Genomic DNA, 26587 nt, shown 5'->3' with positions numbered 1-26587 from the left:
TTTTGGTTACCAAGTGACTTCACTTTTTTTTTTTTTTAAACCTGCTGCAGCTTGGGGATCCCTGGATAGCTCAGTGGTTTAGCACCTGCCTTCGGCCCAGGGTGTGATCCTGAAGTCCCAGGATCAAGTCCCGCATCAGGCTCCCTGCATGGAGCCTGCTTCTCCCTCTGCCTGTGTCTCTGCCTCTCTTTCTCTGTGTGTCTCTCATGAATAAATAAATAAAATTAAAAAAAAAAAAGCCTGTTGCAGATAATGCGTGCTCATTTTAGAAAAGGCCATTGAGAAATGTTTTAAATGCCTATGTTTCCATGCCTGTGAGTTCACAGTGTATACACCTAATTATTTTCTTATTTCCGTATAGTTACTGATGCACATAGGACTGTTACCAGACACACTAATACACAGAAGTTTTCCCCGCATCTGGCAATATGCTGGAAACCAGTGTGATGATCCTGGTGTCCACGGCTGGGCAGAGATGCCACTGCACGGTGCACATAATTTATTGAGCCAGTGCTCTCTTGTTAGATGGTTAAATAGCGCACAGTATTCCAGTATTATAAGCCACATAAAATATATTGCACTCATATATTTTAAATATAAATTTGTAGAGATTCTAGAATGCTGTATAAAAATAGAAGCAAATAGAAGCAAAAAAGTATAAGCAAATGATGTGTACTACGCTTATATTTTTATAAGCTTTGTAACTTTTATATAAACTATGCAATGCTCTTGGTTAAACACTATATAATCTATTTCTGATCCTCAGGGCAATGCTGTGCTGAGAGCTTGCTCATCCCCATTTCACAATAGGTAAGATGAGGACAAGGGTTGCTAAACTCCAAAGAGCCGCTCAGACATATGAGGGAACTGTCGAGAAGCCCTGGTCTTGACTCTTCCAGAATCGGAGGCTTGTTCGTACCACCAGCAGCAGCTGACCAGGCCTCTGGAGCGCCCGCCAAAAACGTTCGTCCAGTAGGAACAAAATAACAACAACAACAACAAAAACCCAGTTTGTTAAACTAGCGTGTTGACAAAAGTAAAAAAAAAAAAAAAAAAAAAAAAAATCCGAGGATAGCCAATGTGCAAGAGAATGCTCTGCGGCTGGCTGTGGGATCTGTCAAACAGACCCATTTTCAGGGTTTTAGAAGCCTCATCAAGGAGACTACTTTCAACCCACCATTTGCTTCAACGTGGATGGAACTGGAGGGTATGATGCTGAGAGAAATAAGTCAATCGGAGAAGGACAAACAATATATGGTCTCATTCATTTGGGGAATATAAAAATTAGTGAAAGGGAATACAGGGGAAAGGAGAAAAAATGAGTGGGAAATATCAGAAAGGGAGACAGAACATGAGAAACTCCTAACTCTGGGAAACGAACTAGGGGTGGTGGAAGGGGAGGAGAGAGGGGGGTGGAGGTGACTGGGTGACGGGCACCGAGGGGGGCATTTGACGGGATGAGCACTGGGTGTTATTCTATATGTTGGCAAATTGAACTCCAATAAAAAATAAATTTATTAAAAAAAAAGAGAGTATTTTCAAATACTTTCAAATTTAGGGATTGACCCCAATAAAACAATCAGACAAAGGGCGAGGAAAAAAAAATTTAAAGCTATATAAGAAGTTCATGGAGCCCTGGCAAGCAAAATCCTGGAGGCCAGCTACGTGACCACAATCCCGAGCTGCTCGCGGGATCATCACCGCGGGCTCACACGGCACAGCGACAGGCAGCCGTGGACTGTTGGCTTCACGGAATCCTTAGTCACCAACACAGAGGCACTTTTCCGGGTACGGTTGGGTCTGGAAAGCTGTGTCGATGTGACGGGCCGTATGTGTGCGTGATCGTGTCTGTGCGCCTAACGGACCCACAGAGAGAAACGCTGCTTACCTCTGGCAAGCACAGCTGCGAGTGACAGTTCTTATTCTGTATTTCTGATTTTACGTTTATATGTGTAAGCCGTGAATTAATTCAAAACGCAGCAAAGCAATAACCCTGTATTTACACACAGATACCTCCCCAGCCCACCCTCCGGCAGCGCCACTCACAAATTTTCCACGTCTACCTTTACCCCGAATTTCCAAACCCCGAGCTGCAATCTGCTGTCGGGAGCGGAGGCAAATCCCTGCCTTCACAGGATTGCTCCCTAACAGGATTAGAGCTTTCGGAGCGTGTTTGCCCAGATGTGTGGACTCAAGAGATAATTCCTGGGCAGTTTTTCTCCTTGACACAAAAGGTCATCCTTTTGTGTTGGGGACAATAGCGCCCCAGCCTGTGCAGGATAATTGCTGCTGCGGGCCAAGCAGGGCCCGGCCTGCGGGCTGTAAGCCTTGAGCAAATTTATTTTAAGGCTGCAGAGGGTTCATTTGTCCCAGAGGCCTCACCCAGGGGCCCCTTGGCACTCGGGTACATTCTGTGCTGGGGGCCGGAGAACAGATGTGCATGGTGCGTGGTGTGCACGTGGGAATGAGGGTGTTGGCCTCGGAAGGCCGCCGACCTTGAGGTGGGTCCACGTGTGTGAGCCCGGCCTGGGACCGCGTCCCCCTGGGCTGCCGTGTGACGGAATGAGGGCTGGGGAGAGGGTGGCCGGGCCCTCCCCGTCGTCGGCTGCGTGTGCTCTCGGGCTCATCTCCGTGGACGCAGAGGCCTACGCTCCTCCCGTGAAGCCAGGACGTGCACAGTCATCGCCATCCCCCCCAGCTCCTGGGCTCTGGGAGGCTCAGGCCCAGTGGAAGACAGTGGGGGGGGGGGGGCTTGGGGAGAATCACGCAGAGCACAGGCCTGGGGGGTTTCCTGTTGGCCTCCCCCGTGGGCTCAGGTGGGCTCCTCACCTGCAGGGACTCGGGACATCTTGGTCCCCGGTTCCTCATCTGCAAAATGGGCGGTTCTACCCCCGATGCTCGCCCGGCGCCCTGGGGCCAGTCCCGGAGAGGCGTTCGCCTGCGCACCCAGGTGCGCACCCAGGGCCCGGGCGCCGTGACCCCTCCTTCACGGGTCCAGGCCCGGCACCTCCCCAGGAGGCCCTGACACAGGTGGCCCCGCGGGCACTCGGGGGAGACAAGCTCACGGCACACTGTGTGGTCTGCTCACTCTTCTCTTGCGCTGTCCACCGCACGCACCCTCACACACTCGCACAGACACACCCACCCTCGGACTCTCACATGCGCGTTCACATCCGCTCACGGGCATGCTGACAGTCCCACGCTCTTACCCAGTCACACACACCCATGCTCATCAGCCCCTGTCACACTCATACTCACTTTAACACACATGCACACGGTCGTAATTACACTCACCCTCAGACTTTCACACCTATACACTCACTTCTATACTCTCTACAGCTCTATCTCACACACAGTGCTCACACACTTGCCTCACTCTCACACCTATGCACTCTCACTTTTACACACCCTCAGACTCTCACACCCATACATGCACTATTATACACTCTCTCTCCAGCTCCATCACATGGTCACATGCTCGCACACATGCTCACACACACCCACACAGTCACCTCACTCTCACACTTGTGCACTCTCACTTCTACACACATGCTCCGACACTTTTATGACTCACACTGTCACACACACACCCTCAGACTCACACTCATACATGCATTTTTATATATTCTCTCCAGCTCTATCACACACTCACACAGTCGCACACATGCACTTTTATACACTCTCTCCCACTCTATCACACGTTTACACACTCTCACACACACACATACACTCACACACACAAGCACATGCCCTCGCTGGACACCTGAAGGCCACTCTCAGTGGCGAGGACAGCCGACACCCACACTTGCTGGACGACCTACCTCCCTCTCTCTCACATCAGTCCCCAGCTCACTCACGGTCACACGTCTGCACCCTACGCTCCCCAAACACACATTCACTTTCACTCACCTTCTCACACCTGCACACACATGCTCACATGCGGGGACACACACACTGGCTGCTCAGGGCCCAGCCCCAGCACATTGTTCAGTGGCCCCACCTGCCCTCTGGGCCTGACAGCCATCCCCACGCCACAGCAGCAACATCCAGAGGAGGCAGGCCACGGCGTTCCCTCGCAGGCCGGCCACGGCTCTCCCACGCTGGGGAACACGCATTTCTCGGCCGGGAAGAGACGCTGTTAGAATCTACTGGAACATGCCCTGTGTGGAGAAGGACACACCTTTAGAGAAGGGCCTCGGGGCTGTCAGGCTGAAGAAAGAGGCAACCCCAGCCCTGAGTGGAGGAACTACCAGCCTCCCAACTCCTTCATGCCTTGGCTCCACTTCTGTTACAGCCAACAGAGTGACTCTCTAACAGGTGAATCCCTGGGAGGCCTACCCCTCGGGCCTCAGCCCTCTCCCTCTCCAGCCACCAGCAAATTGCACACCAAGGACCTGCCAGGCCCATCATCACTGGCCATGCGGGCCCATACCTTGGCCCCAGCACCACCTTGTGATCAAAATCTCTGTGTCTGGGCATTTAACAGGCCATTTATTTGTTTAATATGTTACAAGAGAACATCTTGGTACCTAAATCTTGGCCCATATTTAATTATTTTCTTAGGGCAGGTTTGTAGGAAAATACTTAGGGCATCACATGAAATATTTTAAAAGGACCCTGATAGAAATTATCCAACTTCTTTCCGAAGAGGTTGTACTTGCTACCACTGGGCAGGGTAGGGTGGGGGCCTCGCCACATCCCCAGCAGGGTGAGTATCATCATTCCCTCAACCTGTCAGCTCAGTAGGAGAGACATTGCTTTTTGCTTCCTGTGCATTTCTTTGATCTATGGCATTTATTAGCTAAGTGTATTTCTTCTTCTGCATATTTTATTTTCATGTGGATGTCCATTTCAGAAAGTATTCATCATGGTAAAAGCCAAGATCTAGGAAAGGGAAAACAGGTTCTAGAATTCTGAGATATTTATCAGTTGCCCTCATGTGCCAGGTGCTGAGGGCAGGCAGATGAGGGACACAGAAGCCCCTCCCTCAAGGGCTCTCAGGGACACCTGGGAGACAGGTGACACGTGGGGGAGGCAAGATGGGGTAAAATGAGCACCGGCGTAGGGAAGCTCAGAGGCGATGGGACCATTTTAGGGGTAGAGGCCTCTTGGATGAGTGACAGCCAAGCCAATTCTGGAAAACTGAGTTGGATTCAACCAAACAAAAAAACAGATGATCATTTCAAACAGAGGGAACAGCATCTGCAAAGTCCCAGGGGAGAACCAAGGCAAGGCACTTGGAGAACTTCCCCCCAGCAGGACCGGTGTGGAGGCTCCTCTTGGGGCAGGTGCCTGAATGCTCACTCTGGTCCCCACCACCCTCAGGGCACACTGCCCTCATCTTACCAGGCCACTAAGGGGCCAGCTCACAAGGGCACAAGGTATGTAATAGCCCAGGGTATGTTCCAGGACAACACCCTGGAATATGACACTCAGGAGGTAGCCACAGGACCAAGAAGAAAGGCACTTTCCCAAAATGGTCCATGGGGGGCAGGGGGTACAGAAGCCAAGGTCAGGAGCAGAGGGTCCAGTGGGAGGAGAGACACAGAATCTTGGCAAGTCCACTGGGCTGCCCACACCTCTCATCCTTCAAAGCTACATGGATCAGAAAGCATGGACTTGTCTGTCTTATTCATTCTGCTGCCCAGAACCTGGAATAGTTCCTGACACCTAATGGGCATCTGACAAATAAATATTAGATTTAGTAGTGAGTGATGGGGTTGTATTATCATCTGAGGTGACTAGAGCCCTTCTTTAGAAGAACACAGATTTTTTTTTTTAAAGAACCATGAGAGTCACTGAATAGCTGCTGTGTATTATCTCCACGCACCCGGCACTTTCAGACTGTCCAATGAACTCACACGACCTTCAAGGCCAGCTTCACTGCTTCCACGTGGCAAAGGAGACGATGAAGATGAAGATTCAGGTCTGTCCCAAGGTCACTAGAGGAGGGACCAGGACTTGACCCTGCCCCCCTCTGGGCTTTGAGCCCACGCCCTTTTGAGGACCTCCACAGATACAAAAAATCCAAATACTAGCGACAACTACTGGGCCATCATTTTTTTTAATGAACTAATTAGGAAGAATGTGGACTAAGAAGATAAAGTAGGAACAGCCATAGTGTCTAGTATTTTCCAGGCCTCAAGAAAGGTGGTCATTTCCCCTCATTGTTGAAACTGGGTGGAAGCTGAGCAAAAGCAGGTTGTACTCTCCAGGTTTCTAGAAGAATCTTAGTCATGCATCTTCCCCAAATATACACACAGATAAATATACACACAGATAAAGAGAAAACTTCAGGCCAACCTCCCTTATGAATGAGATGTGCAAGTTCTTAATAGAAGACTGGAAAGCTGAGTTTAGCCACACACCAAAAAGGTTATACACTGGGACCACATGGGATTCACCCCAGGAATGCAAGGCTGGTTCAACGTGCAAAAATGAACCCATGTGTCACATTGCAGCCATGGAGCAAAGGAAAAACACACAGCATGATCCCAAATGATACAGAAGCATCTGGCAAAATCTAACTCCCTTTCATGATCAACGCACTCCTTCCACTGAGATGATAAGGAAACTTTTCAACATGACACAGCCCACATACAAAAAATAGGTAATAACAGACCCTACCTCACTGTGGGTTGTTGCAAGAGATTGTTGCATGGATTGAATAATCAAAAGGCCACAGGGCTGACATGAGCCAGAGCTGGGACTCCACCCCAGACCTGTTTCTTGAGGCCATCCACCACCCACAGGCTCTCACACTGGGGTAAAGCCCAGTATTGGTAGGGAGCCTCTATTCTGTACACATTGCACCTCTCCCTCCTTACGACAACCCCGAGGGGTGGGCATCAACATCCCCCTTTTACAGGTGAGCAAGCTGAGGCTGGGAGTTGGGGAGACACCCCCCACCACACCCTGCTGGAGTGTGTGTGTGAGTCCATGCTAGGCACTCGGAGACAATCACTCCTTGACTCTAAGCTCCCCTGAGGTCATCTGTGCCCAACACCATCCCTCTCACAGGCTGGCTATTTGCCCCATCTGGGGCTCACAGAGTATTTGAGTTTTGAGAATCCATAGTTTTCCCTCTAGAGAAAGGGCTGGGAAAAGCATGCGGTGCTTTCACCAATGTGCTCCCTGAGGTCTCAGCAACCCCACAAGCTGCCCTGTTCCCCCAGCTCTCCAGTGATGAACCTGGTGTGCACCTGCCAACACAGACACAATGCAGGGGTCCTTCAGGCCCAAAGGGCACCAAGACCCACACTCTCTCCAGCATGCGCCGCTAATGGGGGCCGCCAGCTTGCGAAGCACCAGAAGCCACCTAAGGGTTTCACAGGGAAGAACCCATTTAATCCACACAGCAGGTATCAAGAGATGCAGTTTGCTGAGTAAGAAACTGAGCATAAAAGGGCTTAGGAACATGTCTGGGACTCTACACCTCGGAGCCGGGATGCAAACCCAGCCAATCTGACCTGACAGCAGGCCAGGCTCCTCATCGCTCTGCAACGCTGCTTCTCCCAGGCTGTTGGAAGCTGGCTAGGACAACCCATATTACAAAGCCCAGAAACAATGGGAGAAACAAGCAAAGCATAGAGTCAAACACCAAATTCTGATGACTCAGTTCACAGGAGGAAGGGAACAAGGACACAAGGTCGGGGGAGGATGAGGGGCCAAGAAACCTGACATTAACCGGAGGGAAGGGAAGCCACCTGAATCCAAGTGCTTCGTTGATCTTCAAACGGTGACCAGCCTTACAGGCCAGGGATGAATCCTGCTCGGATTCATCCGAGAACTCTTTCTGTACACGTTTGTATTCAATTGGCTAATACTTTGTTGAAGACTTTTGCATCGAAATTCATGAGAGACGTTGGTCTTTTTCTTTCCTTGGAGGGTCTTTGCCTGGTCTGGGGGATTAGAGTGGCACTGGCTTCATGGGGTGAGAGGTAGGAAAGGTTCCTTGTGCTCCTCTCCTCTGGAAGAGGTAGTAGAGGACAGAATGGCCTTCTGTCCAGGAACATATGGAGTGTTTGCAACAAAATGCCCCCTGAGGCAGACAGGCCTGCTACGGAACCCCAGCATTCTTCCTTAGCCGCGTGGATGAACAGTGCATTCCCCCAAAAGGGGGTGATCTCTACTTCATCAGGGGTGCTCTGAGCGTTACACAAAATGCTTTCTGTGAAGCACCTGGCACAATGCTTCACAGACCAAGTGTGCAGGAAAGGTGACATTTGGGGGAGCCCATCTCCCTGCCATCCCCAGCCCATCTCAGGTGGCAGCCCCAGCAAGCATGGGTGCCATGAATCCATCTCCCTCTCTTTCTTCCTCCAGGCTCTGAGTTCTTTCCCGGGCTCAGCTGCCCAGCTGGCATGATATAGGCCACACCCTGTCCCTGGGAGGCAGAGCTTGGCCATTAGTCTCCGAAAGTCCAGCAATTAATTTGTTGAGCTGGGTTCCTGCCACAAGCCAGCCCATTGCCATAGTAACCAGTGTTCCCTATCCAGGGCCCCGGGGAGAGTGAGGAGAAGACACTGAGCAGAATGCAATTTAAAGGGAGAAAATGAGATTTGGCGCATTGGAGGGCAGCCTGGGCAGAGAGCACCCCGGGTCTGCACAGAGGGTCTGGCTGCTGCCCACTGCAGGGGAGGGGCTGAGGCACTGCTGATATGTTGCCAGGGTGACGGGCGATGCTCCGGCCAGGAATCCAGTGGAGACATAAAAGCATGGCGAGGAGTGTCCAGACCACTGAGCTCTGAGCCTTGGTGCTCACCTGTGGGGCTGTCAGTGATACCAGCTGCACCTGCTGGTCAGATAGGGAAGAGGGAGCTGAGCTGGGTGGCTGGGAAGAGGGAGCAACCCTCTCTGCAGGGTTGCTCAAAAACCCAACTGGGGGAGCCAGGAAGCAATGGAAAGCCTGCATCCTGGATTTGAACTGGGCTTTGTGTGACCTGGATCAAGTCCTCCTCGGTCAACAAACACATAGCGAGTATCTCCTGTCCAGAACTGTCTGGGGCACTGGCTTCCCCTGGGGCAGCTAGCATCGTGATGACACTTCTCGACCAGAAGCCCCGTGCTCAAATTCTTACTAGCTGTGCAAACCAGGGGAGTCACCTAACCTCTCTGGAGCTCAGCCCTTTCATGTAAGAGTGGGGATGATGATACCTATCTCACAGGCCACTGGAAGAATTAACTGAGCCACTTATTACATGTGCAAAGCTTAGAATGATACCTGACCACAGTGAGTGCTGAAGGCAAATCACTATTTCTGTGATTTTCTAATCCTTTGTTTCCTCACCTATAGAATGGGAATGATACCCCCTCCTTGGATCTGTAGAGGACATGAGGCAATGAGTGGGTGTGACAATCTTGTATAAAGTTTGATGCTAAAATAAATAAATAAATAAATAAATAAATAAATAAATAAATAAATAAGCAAATAAATAAAATAAAGTCTGATGTTGGGGGCAGTTAGTTAAGCGTCTGCCTTCAGCTCAGGTCATGATCCTGGGGTCCTGGGATCGAGCCCCACATCAGGCTCCCTGCTCAGCAGGGAGTCAGCTTCTCCCTCTGCCCCTCCCCCTGCTACTGCTTATTCTCTCTCTCTCAAATAATTAGATAAAAAATATTTTTTAAAAAAAGTTTGATGTCAGCCAACATTGTCACACACAGTGTTGAAGGACATTCGATCTGAGCTACTCAATCTTGGCTGAGGCAGGCCGCAGGGGGCACCAGGAAGGGCTGTGCTCTGCGATCTAATTCAAGGGTGCCCTAAATGCACGTTAAGACTTACTAAGTGCCCCGCACACAGGATAGGACACTCTGCCCAGAGATTGCAGCCTCATGGTGGAGACACGGAAGCAAGAAGATGCTTATGTTTCCATGTAGTCAGAGCTCTGTTAGAGGGAAGGACAAGTGCCTAACTCAGGCCTGGGGGTAAGCACAGGTTCCTGGAGGAGGTGACATCTGAGCTGAGCCTGGGAAGATGAGTGGGGAACAGGCAGGAGGACCAGGGTTGCCTTCACCACGGATGGCCACCACCCTCCCCACCTTGCTTATCATTCATGGGATAAGCAAGAAGTGCAGTATTCTGGAGGAAGGAATGAAGGCTGAAGGAGATGGTAGGGATTTGGGGAGAGGCGGGCACTCAAATTTGAGGGAAGAGTGCTCATAAAGACAGCCCAGGGACTTGTGTGGTGACCCAGAGAAAGGGGTCAGACTGCCTGGAGACCTCCTGAGGCCAGCGCATGTCCTCCTGCATAGAAGTGGCATCTACCCTGCAGAGAGGGGTGGGCAGAGCCCAGGGGCTAAGGAGGGTGGTGCAGCATCAAGAGACATAGGCCACCTTCCCTAGGACGACGGCGGATGCCATGATACGTGGGACCTGCAGGGAGAGAGGAGGGGGAGAGGAGGATGTGGAGGAGGGGAGTCCACATTCCCTGTCTGAGCACCCGGAGCCAGTCACCGGGGGCGGCGGGCATGAGGAGTTCCCACTGGACACACCGAGTGAGTGTGAAGCAGCCAGATGGAGAAGTCAAAGACAGACACTTGAGTCCAGAGCTCAGAAGGAGGACTGGGGCGGGGGACACCCCTGGAATGTGCAGCAGGAGTGCTGTCAGAGCTCTGGGCAGAGGACAAGAGGCAATTTCTCCACCTCTCATTGCTACACTTAGTCATAGAGGCGAGCACGCTAGGGCACCCTGGCATTATTAGTCTATTCCCCAATCCAGCACTCTTACGTGACTTCTAGGGTGAGAGCTCTGTGTGCGGTGCTTTTAATGAAACAACAGTGACAACAAACCTCCAACAATGGAAAGACAAGCCACAGAGTAGGAGAAAACATTTGCAGAAGACGCGCCTGATGATGAACTGTGATCCAAAATATACAAAGAACTCTTGAAACTCAACAATAAGGAAACAAACAACCTGATTTTAAAAAACGGGCCCGTGGGGGGGGGGGGGGGGAACGGGCCTGTGTTCTTAATAAGCACCACATCAAAGATGATGCACGATAGCAAGGAACCATGTAGAGAGATGCTCCATGCCGAATGGCATCAGAAAGCCATAAAATAAAACGAGACTCCACTACACCCCTCGGAGAATGGCCAAAGTCTGCACATGGACACCACCAGATGCCAGCAAGGACGGGGGAGCGCAGAATGGTGCGGCCACTTGGGCAGACAGTTTGGGGGTTTCTCACAATCTAAACGTGCTCTTCCCAAGTGGTCCCAGCCATCCTGCTCCTTGGTATTTACCCAAAGGAGCTGAAAACGTATGTCCACACAAGAATCTGCGCGTGGATGTTTGCAGCAGCTTCAGCCATAAGGCCGAAACTTGGAAGCACCCAAGACGTCCTTCAGTAGCGGAACAGAGCTGGAAACTGTCATCCCCCCAGACAACGGAATGTCATTCAGTGCTAAAAAAAAAAAAGAGCTCTCAGGCCATCAAAAGACAAGGGAGGGACCCTAAGTGCTTATCAGTAAGTAAAGAAGCCAACCTGGAAAGGGCGCACACTGTGCGGCTCCAACCCAGCGATGCTCTGGAAAAGGCAAATTGCGGAGACAGTGAAGGGATCCATGGCTGCTGGGGCACTGGGGTGGGGAGGAGGCCGGGAGGCAGAGCACAGAGGACTTTTAGGGCAGTGAACACATATGTCAAATCTACAGAACGGGAGCTGACCCGACTGCGTGTGCGGAAACGACGGGACAAGCACACCACGGCACGGTGGGATGAACGGCCGGTCGTGGCTGGTTTCACTCCCGGCGTTTTCTCTCTTCCTAACAAGCTGGCAGAGGGGTCTCAGGTTCTGCAGAGCTACAGAATGTGCCCGGGATCACACAGCCATGAGGTGACAAAGCAGAGGGTATATCCCAGGCCGCCGGGAGACTAGATCCAGGGCCAGTTTCGGTGGAGCAGGGAGGCCTGGTCCTCCGGGGAACAGCGGCGTGCGCCTGGGTGCCTGGAGGAGGGAAGGGAGGGAAGGTGCCCAGGTGTTGCGCAGTCAGTCCTGGGTCCTGCTAGGGGGCAAGAACACCCACCCAGCCCTGTATCCTCCTCATCAGAGCATCACAAGATTTCAATGGAATCCGCATAAGCCCTACGCCACCCCAAGTGCAGGACGCATCTCATTGAAGGATAAGAGTAGAGTGAGGGATGTGGCCTCCTGCTTTATGCTGCAGAATTCAAAATTATTTCCTATACTTTTTTTTTGTCCCTAAGAAGAGGCATCAGGGTGCCAGTTGTTTCTCTCCCAGTTGCTAAAATTTGTGAATGAAACTCAAGCTCTCTCTACTCTTGAAACAAAGAATATTCCTTAAGCTGGCCCCCGGAGGAGGACTTGGGAGGCAAGCTTCGCCCCAAACCTGGCACCCACTGCTTCACTCCTCTGCACGGTCTGAGGAGCCGTCGATTTATGAACTCGGCAGGTGCTCACCGAGTCCCAGACTACCTGCCAGACCTTATCCAATCGTTGGGGAGAGCCAACAACCCTGCCTCCACAGAGCTTACTTTCTAAGAAAAGAGGAGAACGAGACACAAGGAAACAAGGAACTAAGGATACGGTTTCAGAGAACAGTGATTTGAGCACGATGGAGTCAATGATGGATGATGACTTGGCTAGGACAAGTTTTACACTTTGCAAAAGGACAGTCTCCAAGCGGAGGAGGGACACTGAACAGAGATGTGAGTAACGGGAAGGAGCCAGCCATCCAGGAAGCGGGGTGCGGTGAGGAGTAAGAAGCATCCATCAGTTCTTGATTCCTGAACCCAGCAGCCTGGGAGGTGGCCCCAGCTCTCAGACTCCCCCGTACCACATGGTTGGCACATGCTCACAAGAACCCAGTGAGGCTCCCACTGCACAAATAGGATCCTTAGCCTCGTGGATGAATCCTGCAGTAACTCCTCACTGCCTCTGGATGGTGCTCAGAGTCATCCCCCCCCCAACACAGACCCATTTCTCTGGTCTCCCCTCTGTCACCTGACTGCACGTCCTATGTCTTATATGGATGAGGGAGGAGGGAAGAGGCTGCCCACACTCCCATGACTCCATGTGGCATGAGTGAGTAAGGTTCCAGGAGTCAAATAAACACCACGAGGGGATGCCTGGGTGGCTTAGTGGTTGAACGTCTGCCTTTGGCCCAGGGTGTGATCCTGGGATCCGGGATCGATTCCCACATCAGGCTCCTTGCAGGGAGTCTGCTTCCCTCTTACAAAAATGAAAATAAAATAAAATAATAAATAAAATAAAATAATAAATAAAATAAAATAAAATAAAAAAGTAAAATAAAATAAAATAATCAAATCAAATCAAATCAAATCAAATCAAATCAAATCACCATGAAAGGGAGGTAAGCATGTGTTACTGGGTTGGTACTCAACCCGGGTAGCTGCTAGCACAACAAGGAGAGCCTCTGTAAGCAGCTCCAAAGGTGCTGCTGGGCCGAGGTGCCAGGGGCAAAAGAGAGACCAACCTGAAGAGCTGTCCCAAGCTGGGGGACTCGGAGCTGAGGAGGCTCCATCAGAGTCATCACCTGAGTGCCCAGAAGTGTAAGGAAGCACCAGTGGCAAAGACAGCCAGCAGGACCCCCCTGCCACCCCTTCCTTTCCCCCTCATCCTCACTCAACCCTCTGGAAAAAGAAGGGAAGATGGAAAGGGCCAAACACCCCCCCAGCACCATCACCAGGTCCTCTGGGACAGTCGTCACCACTGGTGGTGATGGGGGATGGCTGGGGGGCGGTGGCGGGTGCACAGAGCATACGGTGAATAAAGGATTATGCTTCAGGGCTGGAACCACGTAGACTAGCCTGGATAGCTCCCAAAAGTGAACAGAGAGTCACAGGACGTGGTCATGGTTTGTTACCGGACCAGAAAGGGGACGCAGTTGAGAGCAAAGATGGGGAACATATGGGGGATGAGAGCCAAGATGAGGGGACCAAGGGACTCTGCATGTAGGGGGCTGGGTGAGCCCCAGTCATGGTTGAGAGCAAAGACGGGGAATACACAGAGTGGGGAAAAACATCGCCGACCCCCTATCCCCTCCAGGTCAGGGGTGCTCCGGGAGAGAACTGATGTGTATGTGAACTCAAGGTAAGTCCCCGGGCACCAACACACGGCAGGTGCACAGCCACACGTGGGGGCCTCACAACAGCCTGAGCGTGCAGTTGCTGTCCTCTTTCACGGACTGGGGACCCCAGGCCACGACACTGCTCAAGGATTCACATTCTGGGCCACCCTCTCGAGGAGTTACCGGCTGCCTCCCGAAGGACGTCAGAGCCAAGTGGGAAGGACCGTCCAGGGCAGGCTGCAGGCCCCGCGATGGCAGTGCTTGGAGTTCTGTGCTTTAAATAACATGCAGGGACATGCCCATCAACTCTGGATCCTTTGTTCAGCTCCACGATGGTGCTGAATTGAAAGGGCTCTGGGGAGTTGGAAGATGGGGCACCCTGGGACCACCCCCATCTGCACCCCAGGGAATGTCTCCTTCCTGGTCCCACCACTGCCTTCACCCTTCTAGGCTCCCTTCTTCCAAAGCCAGAATTCAACTCTTGCTCTTGCCAACACTTCTGTCCCATGCTCTGTGGATGTGGTTCGCGTGGGGTGCCACGAGACCAGACCACTGTAGACGCCACATCCCCCACCTGATGCTGGGATGTGACGAGGGTCAAGCACGTGCAAGCTGGGCCATCTCTGAGACCTCCGCTGGATTTTTGGAGAGAGGTAGGTTTCTACTATGGCTGCTAAGTTTAGAGATGAGAAGGCCCTCACGACACAGGGGATCCAGATGGAGAAGGAAGCCACATCCTGGGGTGGGGGGAACGAGACGAGATTCATCCCTTGAGCACCTGACCCAGTGTTGCCCAAAGACCGGAGGCACCAGAGCTGTGCTGCCTGAAGCAAACGCTTCCCCACCTTCGCCTTTACAACTCCAGCCAATCTGCACTGCGGTTCCTTCTTCTTGCAGAGCACAGAGCAGTGCATGGCCAGCAGGTGCAGCCCTTGCTCTCTGGAGCTCACCTTGCCACCCGCCCACGGTGTCCCTGGTTCCTTAAACATTGTCCTCACTCAACATCTTGCCTCTGTGTCCCCTTTTCCAGCTCTGATCCTCAACCCAGTTTAGACAAGGTTTCCCCAGAATCACCTTGGTCAACCTCTCCTCAGGGCGGACTTCCAAAACCCATCCAGATACCCCACCCTGCATCCCTCCCGGGCCCAACGGGGCAGCACAGACAGGAGGCCTCTCAACCTTCAGCCCCTGGAAATGCTCTTTACTGCTCCATTAGTTTATTCCAACATCTCAGGGCTGCCCCAACCCCGTCCTTTTATCTTTCCCAATATTCTCTTCTTTCGTTTCTACCCCCCGCCCCCCCCCGCCACTTCCAAATAGTACACTGTCTTGGGGCATTTCACAAGAGACTGTCTCAGATTACAGGGTCCTGAGGACACAGAAAGATATTTCTGTTTAACTTATTTTGAGCAGCGTCTGGCCTGATGAAGCAGTGGGTATAAATAGTGCTACGGCACCCACACTGATTATGGAGGTGTCGTCCCAGCAGGATCCCCTTTTCCAAGGGGAGAGTAATGAGCTCCTAGGCCATGCGAAGGAACTGGCTGCTTGGGAGAGCGGCGGACGTGGGGCCAGACAGCCCGAGGTTTGCCAGCCTCCACCCTCCCTAGCTGCCTCATCTCAGCTCCTGCCTCCCAGCCTCAGGGGCTGCGTCTCTAACCAGGGGGCATGAACCTGCCTCACCAGCTGAGGGGAGGCATTAGAGTCCCTAGCCCAGCACCCTAAAAGGGTGGCCGTAAATATAAAAATGTAAAAAGCTACAAGCACTCAATTAAAGGAAGTTATCACTATTATTATCAGAGAACCCTTTTCAATATTTGATTCGTGCCAATAGAGCCGTTGCAGAGCCACATAACTCGGTTCGAGACTCTGAGAGTGGCCCACCCCGACACTTGCCGTGGCCTCACGCTCCAATCCCCACCCTGCCCTTTCCCACAAGGACTCAGGTCTAAAGTGCCAGGAGGCACCTGGGTGACTCGGTGGTTGAGCGTCCACCTTTGGCTCAGGTTGTGATCCCGAAGTCCTGGGTCGAGTCCCGCATCGGGCTCCCCACATGGAGCCTGCTTCTCCCTCTGTCTGTGTCTCTACTTCTCTCTCTCTCTGTGTCTCTCATGAATAAATAAATAAAACCTTTAAAAAAAATAAGGTGCTGGAATGGGAGGGAGTTAGGTGTTAGCCATCCTCAGATGGGGAGGCTGCAGGACAAGGCGGTTACCAAGGGGAATCAGGAGCTTGACTCCCCTGTCCCAGGAGAGCATGGTTTCCCCCAGGCGGGTTCCAGCAAGTGGGTTTTTAGAGCTCCCACCTTTCGAGACCCCCCTGTAGGCTCTGATCCCCACGCTGCCGGAAGGCCCACACTCCACACAAGCTCTGAGGACAGTTGCCCCTCTGAGAAGGAGCCTCCCGTATCTGGACCCAGTTAATAATCTCCGCGCTACACTCTGAGTTTGCAAAGGACTTGCTCACGCTCAGCAGATGAGCTGAGGCCTGCTGGATGTCATTTCCGACCTTCAAGTCTCTTCTTTGGGGCTCTTCTCAATTTGACCCCGATCTCCGTTTCCAGGTTCACAGCCCTGACACCTTACTTCATGAATCTGATTCTCCAACCTCAAAGTCTTCTCGCTCTTCCTCCAACACCACAGTATTTTCTTTTCCTGACTGTCTGACACTGCCTCTGAGATGCTTTCTTGTTCATGCCAGGCAGACTCTTACTCATACTTCAAAGTCCAGCTAATGTGCTTTCTCCTCCAGGAAGCCTTCCCTGATTTCCCAGGCAAGCAGTGTGTCACTATGTTCTTTGGGCTCTCACGGACTCCTGAGTTTTAGCAACACCCCCCCACACACACTAAGTGGTATTAAAACTGACCTACTTAGGGGCGCCTGGCTGGCTCCGTCAGCAGAACATGGGACTCTTGATCTCAGAGTTGTGAGTTCGAGCCCCTCGTTGGGTACAGAGATGACTTAAACATTAAAAAAAAAAAATCTTTAAAAAAAATAAAATAAAACTGACCTACTTATTGGCCTGTCTTTTCCACTGAGCTCCTTAGACTCGTGTCTCTGGTCTGTCTTCCTCTGTGCCTGGAATCCTGACAGGCAAACAGCGGGCCGTCCTGTAGCAATGTCACAGAAACAAACGAATCAATGGGTTAAGGGTCTGAACTAGATTTAATTCTGTATTTCACTTGGTCATGGGAAGATCTCTTTGATATTTTCTAAAATTAAAAAAAAAATTAAATAATCTGGAACTGGGCAGCCCCGGTGGCCCAGCGGTTTGGTGCCACCTTCAGCCCGGGGTATGATCCTGGAGACCTGGGATCAAGTCCCACGTCAGGCTCCCTGCATGGAGCCTGCTTCTCTCCCTCTCCCTCTGCCTTTCTCTCTGCCTCTCTCTCTCTGTGTGTGTCTGTCATGAATAAATAAATAAAATCTTAAAAAAAATAATATAAATAAATAAATCAATAAATAAATAATAAATAAATAAATAAATAAATAAAAATCTGGAAACTTTTACTCCCTGCAAAAGAGCAAGCCTGTGGATTCGCACCGGGGTGACTGTCTGCCTACCTACTCAGAGGGTCTCTTTTCTTCCAAGATGCTGCCTCGGACCCCCACCCCCTACCTCGTCGTCCTGCAGGCAGGAGCACATGAAGGTCAGGGATACACGGGGAGGCACCCAGCACGGCGTCCCCGCGGGATCAGCTTTCTTTCCATCAGAAGTCTCAGAGCTGTCGCAGTGAGGGGCTCTCCAGCTCCGTTCCTACAGGAGCCCGTGGCTTTGGCATCACGGGGTCGCGGCCCCAGGACAAAGCTGAAGGGAAGCCCCAGAACATCTGTCTCCCCTCCAGGGGCATCTGTGGGAGGAGCCCCCTTCATTTCCACTGTGCTCTGCTGGAGAACCTGGCAACGCCAAGCTCTGTAAACACAGTCTGGGCATCCACTGCCGGCGGTCTGCAGCAAGAGGGACGCGGGAAGAGCCTCTAGAAAAGTTTTGTTGGAGCAAATGCACGCAAACCCGCCCTCTCTCCTTTTCACCTGAAAACCCATCCAGGTGGGGCTGATGGAAACCTGGCCAAGTGGATCCATTCACTCACTTACTCACTCATTCATTTCTCCATGTGTGTATTTGCCTCCTCGTTCATCCACAGTCAGGAGTTTCCGCACTTCCACCCACTCACCCACCCACCGACACAAATGCTCACTTGTGCCACAAACACTGCATCCCTCGCCCACTGCAAGACCACAGCTGAGTCCCCAAGGTGGAAATAAAGAAGGCAGATTTCTGCCTCTGGGCCTGTGCACTGTAGGGGGACAGACCAAAGGGGAAACAAGCCATTTAAAAACAGGGTGGCGGGACGGCTGGGTGGCTCAGCGGTTAAGCATCTGCCTTTGGCTCAGTGTGTGATCCTGGGATCTGGGATCGAGTCCCACATTGGGCTCCCTGCAGGGAGCCTGCTTCTCCCTCTGTCTGTGTCTCTGCTTCTCTCTCTGTCTCTCATGAATAAATAAAATCTTTAAAATAAAAATAAAGACAGGGTGGCAAATTCTCCCAGAGACTCCGTTTAGGTGCCATGGCTCCTGGAAGCCTCCATGAAACCCCAGCCCTGACAGGTCACGCTCTGACACAGAAGGGGCGAAAAGAAGAGAGGGGAACAGTGGGGAGCAGAGGCATCTGCTCTTATCCGGCCACTTGTCCTTAGACTGGTCTCTCAAGCTCATGAGGTCTCTCCTCATACCTAAGGTGATTATTAGTAAATCGCTCTAGGATTGTTGCAGAAGCGAAGCGGCAAGGGGGGTGCATGTAAACACTCAGGGCCCCTGTGTGCACTGCACGAGCACTGGGTGCATGATGAGTGGTTGATTGCAGGGGTGAAGCGTTCTTCTATCTGCCCCGCACAGAGCGCCTGAACCCGCTCCCTTAGCTCACCGAGCAGTCTGGCATCAGGGCTGGGTTGCACTTGATCTTCAGTCCCTAAGCACAGCTAGTATTCGGAGTGAGATAAGTGGTAGCTGGATGGACCTCTGTGGGAAGACCTGTTCTTTTTTTTTTTTTAAGATTTTATTTATTTATTTGAGAGAGAAAAATAAACAGGAGCACATGGGAGAAGCAGAGGGAGAAGCAGACTCTCGGCTAAGGATGGAAGCTGACACAGGGTGGCTCCATCCTAGGACCCCAGGATCATGACCTGAGCCAAGCCAGACACTTAACCAACTGACCACCCAAGTGCCCCAGGAAAAGCTATCGTGAAATGACCAACCAAAGATGCAAAGGATGGACACCTGGGTGGCTCAGTGGGTTGAGCATCTGCCTTTGGCTCAGGTCATGATCCAAGGGTCCTGGGATCAAGTCCTGCATCAGGCTCCTGGCATGGAGCATGCTTCTCCCTCTCCCTATATATCTGCCTCTCTCTCTCTCTTTCTCTCTCTCTCTGTCTCTCATGAATAAATAAATAAAATCTTAAAAAAAAACCCAAAGATGCAAGGGATTATAGATATTTATTTATTTATTGATTGATTGATTATAGACATTTATATTTACATATCTGGTTTACAGAACCTAAATCATTTTTAGGGAGGAAGGAGGTGGATTGGGGCACTTTCTTTCCTGGTCTAAGAACAAGCTAGTGTGGCTGAAGGAGAGTCCTGAGGCCCCGTATGACACTGTAAAGGTAAAAAGTGGATCTACAAGGAGCTAAGGATCTCAGTCTTGCTCACCCACCAGAGATCGGTGCTGGAAACCACACAGCTGGCAAACAGAAGGCCCAAAATCAGACCTCAGTCAGACCTAGCCCCACCGAACTGGCCCGGCCCCCGGATTTAGTGCCGGCCTCAGCATCATGCAGGTGCCAGACCTGCCTGGTCCTCAGACAGAACCCCCGAGGGGCAGCTATTGGGCACCCCCGTGTGGAGGCCACTGTGCCAGATGGGGTAAACATCTCTATGACATTTCCAAGTTTGATATTCCACTAATTGGTGATTTATTTTTTTTAAAGATTTTATTTATTTATTCATGAGAGGTGCAGAGAGAGAGAGAGGGAGGGAGAGAAACGGGTAGAGGGAGAAGCAGGCTCCATGCAGGGAGCCCGATGTGGGACTCGATCCTGGGACTCCAGGATCATGCCCTGGGCTGAAGGCAGGCACTTAACTGCTCAGACACCCAGGGACCCCTAATTCATGATTTAAACTGTGATTTCGGGGGATCCCTGGGTGGTTCAGTCGTTTGGCGCCTGCCTTCGGCCCAGGGAGCGATCCTGGAGTCCCGGGATCGAGTCCCGCATCCGGCTCCCAGCATGGAGCCTGCTTCTCCCTCTGCCTGTGTCTCTGCCTCTCTCTCTCTCTCAATCTCTCTCTCTATGTCTATGATGAATGAATAAATAAATAAATAAATAAATAAATAAATAAATAAATAAATCTTTAAAAAATAAATAAATAAACTGTGATTTCGTTAACTCCATACCTACCATGTGGCAAGCCCTTGATGAGCAATACCATTCTGTAATTACTCTTGTACAAAGGTTTGTTGAGTTCCCACTGTGCCCAGCATTGCGCAGACACCGGTAGTTCACAGATAAATAATGCAAAACCCACGATCTCAAGGAACTCATTGCCTAGTGGCAAAAGCAGACAAGCCCATAGAGGGTCACAGTAGCCGATGACGTGGAGCTGTCAGCAGCATGGGGTGCCGGGGTCGAAGAACCCAAGTCGCACGGAAATCCCAAGCTGACTTGCCCACAGCAGCTCAGGAGCAAGGAAAAACAAGCTGGGTTGCCATTAGGTGTTTCTCCAGGGACCTGGAAACAATCCATCCAGGGCCTCGTTCTGTCCATCGCTTTTGCTGAAAGCAAACAGGGACCACTGTGCCACTGCCCAGGGGACTCACAGGGAGCATTAGACCAAGCAAACCATAACGCAATTCAACCTTTCAATTATTTAGTCTGTCCTATGAGCCAGACATTGTGCTACATAAACATGTTTTAGAATTCATTGTTATTGTTCCCAAACTGTTTAAATACTGGATTTTGACTAATGTGTATGTTTGGAAATAATGTCGTAAAAGGATATTCACTACAAGGTTACTACTGGTTAAAGAGGTGGGGGGGAGGGTGGAAGGCAGGGTTTACCAGCACTGCCTCACTTGTAACAATATGCTTTTATTGCTTTTATAATTCAAACCATCCTAGTGAGAAATATATCTCCAAAAGTAAGAAGAGCTTCCAAATGGTGTATTTGCCTCTTTGTATGAATTCCACACTTCTCCCTTATATGCTGCACCTGGTATTTTGGGGTAAGAGCGTGAGCTTCGCATGGACACGTGGGTTCGAATCCCACTTGCGCTGCAGCGTGCTGACTGTGGGGCTCTCCTAAGCCACGGGTTGTCCATCTGCACAGCGGGTGAGAGCAGAGCTAATTCACAGGAGTAAGTGATGGGAGAATGCCAAGCTCCCAGTCTGGCACCCGTTAGCATTCAATCTCAGATGGGCTCGGGGGCACATTATTTCTGTTTTTTTTTTTTTTTACAGAGCTCAAAAAAATGTCATAGGAAATGGGATTTAATTTATGCTAAGTAGCTCTTAAAAACATGAAATAAGGACTGACAGATGGACGTGGCAGGGAGAGCTCTCATTTCAATAAAAGAAAGACTTTTTAATCCAGATATTCAGCACTGCATTAGAGGCCACCGTGGGAGGTGACGATTCCTCTGCCCCTGGGGGTAGACCAGGAGATGGTGGGCAAGCACCTGAGAGAGAGACGTGGGATGCAGTCATCAGATAAGGAGCGGCTGTGATGCTCGAGGTACCCTCTTCAGGTGAAAGAGCCTGAGAAGGAGCGAGTATCTGGCAAAGCCATATGCAGTCACTCTGAATCCACAATCACAAACAAGTTTGCAGTTGTATTTTTAAGTGACACTTTCTTTTATTGTTTAGGTCAGCTTGCTTTTTCATGTTTTTATGGACTCGGGAGCAGACCGTCTCCCAGCAACTTGGCTACCAGGCAGTCAAGGCCAGCTCCAGTGTCCTGGATCTGCCAGTATGTAGTTTGAGCAGAGACTTCTCCCTTGAGTTAGTTCCAACCAAAAGACGGTGTAGATTCCTTTTGTCTCCAATATTTTATTATGAAACAAATTTTTAAAAAATTACAATGGTACTCTCATCTCTACCAGAACATAGCCAGAACTAACTAGAAGGAACCAGCTTCCAGAACTGGCAGGATATTGCCCTCCATAGTGGGCAGTAGGAGGGAGCCCCGCCGTCAGATAGCTTTGCCACAGAAGGATTCTGGAATCTCTTCGAGCACAGTGTTGCAGGCCCACCCTCCACACGTTCCCTGGGTATTTACCAAGGCTTCGCTTCTTTTGTGCCATGACGCTACCTGGCATTCGGCCTCTCATGAATGCTCAGTCCTGAAACCTCCCCAAAACATGAACATGCCCATGTCCTCTGACCCAGAAACCCTATTCCCTGGGAGTAACCTGAGCACATCATGGCCACAGGTGGGGAAGTCCCGTGCACAAAGATGCTCACTGCCGTAGCAGGCGGGAAGGGTGAGCTCACCCACTTGGAGGAATTTGAAGAAACAATACAAATGGTACCAACCCTTGGCACATAGTACCAAGACATGCACACACCTACACACACGTGTGTGCACACCCACACGTGCACAATGCCAAGTCCCAAGCAGGAAGACCAGAGGGTCAACCTCACTGTGTCCTGGTGCCACACGAGACCTGTGTTTGAGAATCCACGTCTGTCTCTAAATACGAAGCAGGCAAGTCACTCCCGTTTCCCTGGACTCTGTGTCCTCATCTGTACAATGGGGAAATCGCACTTTTCCTCTCTTGCCCATCTTGGTCCTCCTTGATTTTGCAGTTGCTTCCATCAGGCAACCTAGCAAGTATTCAATTCCTGAGGAGAGGATTGGCTAAAGAAATCCTCAGGGACCTTTCCCACCCTAAGACAGGACTGTGGGCTCTTCTCATTTGCTGGTTCTCCTCATAGCCCTGCATCAATAACAATGCTCCCTTCTGAGAGGAAGTCTCCCCAGCCTGAGCAAAGAGGCCTTTGTTGAAATGACAATGGGCTTTGATCCTCCAGAAGTGGCTTTGAATCCTGACTCCTTGGATCCTCTCCACCTGTCCTCAGGTAAGTGGTTCAAAGACTGGCCTTTCGCTTCTTTGTTGATAAAACCGAGACAGGAGATATGAATGACACCTAGAGCTCACCGCCCTGGCCCCTGGTGACTGACTGCACACATGACCTGTGCCAGCCCTCCTCTCAGCAGCAGCACTGGAGGGGGACAGGAGGCAGGAGGGGACTAGCAGAATTTTGAGGCTGGAGAGGAAGTACTCAGAAAGTGCAGGATCTCAAGCTGGGGAAAAGACTTTAAAGGTACACCAGGCCCAAGCATTCAGTTCAGCGCAGCCCGCCAGCAGCCACTTGAAAGGGCCATCCAACCTTTGTTTAAATACCTCCAGTTCTGGGGGACCCTCTCCCTCCCCACCACCACGCAATGAGCGGATCCCTTCTGTCCCTGTGCAGCTCCCCCTCCTGGACTGGAATCCAGCATCCAGCAAATCTTCCCTCCCTAGGACCTCGTTCTACCCTTTAGTAACCAAGAGGACAGGCCAGCTTCGTCTTCTGACATGACATGACATGACATTCCTGCAGGCCACAGTGGCCACACGTCTTCTTTCCTCTACACTAGATGACCTTTCTTAAGGTGGCGATTATCCTTCCACATGATGCCATGGCTTCCGTTCCCAGGAATCCTGGTTTCTCTCCCCCCAGAAGCACTTCCACTTATCTACAACCCTCTTAGAATGGAATCAGAGAGGGAGAGATAACCGGGCTCATCCAGTCCAGAGCTGACAAGCTCCGGCGTCCAAGGGGGACCCTGCTGGTCACACAGACAATCGTGGATGAGCGGAGGGGACACACCTAGCTTAAGTGGGTGGCCGCTTGGAACTTACACAAGGAAAAAGTCATCCTGTGTTTTTGTTTTTGTTTTTTTCAAGTTTAAGATTTGTGGATAAAACTTGCTGAACAACTTAGCGAGTAATGAAATCAAATTTTAAACAACCTATGAAGCATTAAAACTCTGTGGCTGGATCAGCCCGTGAGCTCACTTATTTAACCATTCTGTGGATCCAGAATAGCTTTTTTAAACGTTTGATGAAATTTGGATGCATGGAAAACCACTTACAAACTTCTGTCCTGATTGTTTTATAGGCCCAGTGATCTCCTAGGGCCACTCCTGCCTCCCCCCAAAGGAACCCTTCCTCTCTTCCAGCCTCTTGCCTGGCACGACAGGCCCAATAACCACAGGGTGACAATTGCCTAAAGTCACAGTCGGCCCCTTAGCAGCAGAGTGACAGAGAAACCTCGGGTGGGGAGGGGGTGCTGCGTCCCTGGGGCTGCCAAGCAGAGTCTGCTGAGATGTGGAACAAGCCTACCACACGCTCAGTTCCCCCAGAACTGTCCTTCTGCATCCCTTCTATCACCTCCACTTGGCAGATGAGAACACTGAGGCTCACGGGACAGTCGGCGAGCTCAGGCAGCCCGATGAAGCAGCAGGCTTAGGACTGGAAGGGAAGACCAGCCGCGGAGCCCTGTCCTTCACCTGCACACACTGCATAGCTGGGCAGCCCACCCCTCTCCGCCGGCCTCTGATAATGCGGGAGCCCTGGAATCTAGAACTTTCCTGGAACAGTGCAAGTAACTAAATAAACTAGAAGGGGCCTCAGGGTTCTGCCCAAAGCCAGTGAGTTCTCACAGGCTGTCTGGGGGTTTGCTGAGCATCCACTGTCAGTGAGACAGATTAGGGGCTCCAGTGTCCCATGTAGGGACAGAGGCGCTGGTGCAGGTCCTGGGAGATGACAAAGTAGCAGGATGGACTTCTGGGGAGATGGACTCACACAGTGCTCCGGGCCTGATTAATGGGGCTGCACATCTTCTTCAGGGGATGCCCGGCAAGCGTGGCCCCTGGTATGTCCGAGTCTCCATGGGAATGGGGAGAAAAGGGGACCCATGGTCCAATAACGCCACTAATTCAAGTTACAACTTCATAACCTGGGACCGGAAACTCTGGCCTGCTACGTTGGAGAACTCACAGAAAAACAGACAAAAACACCCCCACACACACACCACCCTGGGTTTGAGACCATTGAGAGAGGGCTAATAAACTGTCCAGATAGGAGAGGGATCTAAATGTAGACCAAAAAGGCAAAGTTCCCTGAAAATAACGCAAAACCGAAGGTAAGCTGTTCTCTGTCCTCCGCGCTTTTTCTTTTCTTTTTCCCCACCTTTCTGGCTTTTTCTCCAAATTTCCTACTGGAAAGTTGAAAGAGGCTGGGAGATCTCAACAACTTTTAAAAGTAGCAACTTATTCTGTATGTTGGTAAATTGAACACCAATAAAAAATAAATTTATTATAAAAAATAAAATAAAATAAAATAAAAGTAGCAACTTGGAAAGAAGTCCCTGAATCCGACACACCCGAGTCATCCCTGGGCTCCTGCCCTCCCCAGCTGCTCACCTAAAATCAGACAGCTAGGTTCTCACTGACTCTGCTTCGTTTTACTCTGAAGTTGGCAAAGCAGCTCAGGACTGAGGTCACTCCCCAAAATGCTTCATGTTCAAGCTCCAGAAGGAAACAGCTCAGTTTGGAGAGGGTACCCCCCCCAGCTCCATGCACCCACAGCAACCCCATCCTGCCCACCGTCAGAAGGGTGTAAGCGTGAAGCCCTGTGACCTCCAGCAGCCTCCAGGGAAGAGAACACAGGCCTTACCTGGCAGGGGAGAAGCTCAAAGGGATGCCAGCTAAGGTTCCAGTCCAGGGCGGGAGGGAATCCACTGGAAGCAGGGTCCAGAGAAGCAGCCAGCCCCAGGCAGCCCCCTCCTGGGGGTGGGGGTTTAGGGCGTGGGTCGCAGGCCAGCAAACCCCCTCACCCTCCCTCCAAAGGTAGCAACCTCGATCTCCAGATGAGACTTGGCAATCAGTCTGGGGGCTTCCCCCAGGCCAGGGGTCCCGAGAAAGAGCTCCCTTTAAAAACCAGCAACTAAAGAAATCCAGTGAAAAGGTAAGGCTTGGAACTTAGCAAATAAAACAGAAAGTGCTGGAGAAACACAAAAATAAGGAAAGGGGAGACAGGTCCTCCGGGAGGACTGCGGCGGCGGCAGCCGGCCCAGCTGCTGCCCAAGAACAAAGCTGCTCGGTCCCCCCAGGGGCAAAGTGGCCCGGGCGCTGGGAGCCCCCAGCTCGGAGTGGAGGGAGGAGCCGGCGGTGGGCGGGCTTGGGAGGAGGGCGGGCGGGAGGACTGCAGGCTGTGCCCTGGGGGGCGGGAGCCCAGCCGGGGAGGGTGCACCCCTGCGGGAAGGGGCAGGGGCAGCGGCTCCAGGCCATACAGAGGCCGCCCTAGGAAGCCCGGCCCGGGGCTGGGGCTGACAACTCCCTGTCCAGTTATAGACTCCGCCGGATATTTTGGTCCCTTGGAGAGCCTGGGCTGAAGTAGCCCTCCCCCCGCCACTGGGCAGCAGCTG

The 26587-nt window shown here is 51.5% G+C and overlaps 1 protein-coding gene across 4 annotated transcripts in view; it reads right to left on the bottom strand.

The window, feature by feature from the left end:
* Nucleotides 1-26313, bottom strand: part of COL22A1 (collagen type XXII alpha 1 chain) — a 263464-nt gene extending 237151 nt beyond the window's left edge. For 3 of the 4 annotated variants that reach the window (XR_003234234.2, XR_003234233.2, XM_025993486.2), the window contains exons 1-2: nt 25837-26313; nt 4001-4160 (exon numbers count right to left, since the gene is read on the bottom strand). Coding sequence is in view for 2 of the 4 variants with exons in the window: in XM_025993486.2 (XP_025849271.2) it covers nt 4001-4115 (115 nt within the window). In the remaining 2 variants the exon portion in view is untranslated. Of the gene's footprint in view, nt 1-4000; nt 4161-17064; nt 17165-25836 lie in introns of all 4 variants that reach the window. The other variant, XM_025993488.2, reaches the window with a different exon arrangement.
* Between the last annotated feature and the right edge of the window lie 274 nt (nt 26314-26587).

This window comes from Vulpes vulpes, chromosome 13 (genome assembly GCF_048418805.1).
Source record: "Vulpes vulpes isolate BD-2025 chromosome 13, VulVul3, whole genome shotgun sequence".
Taxonomy (NCBI): domain Eukaryota; kingdom Metazoa; phylum Chordata; class Mammalia; order Carnivora; family Canidae; genus Vulpes; species Vulpes vulpes.
This window is presented reverse-complemented; position numbering and strand designations above follow the sequence as displayed.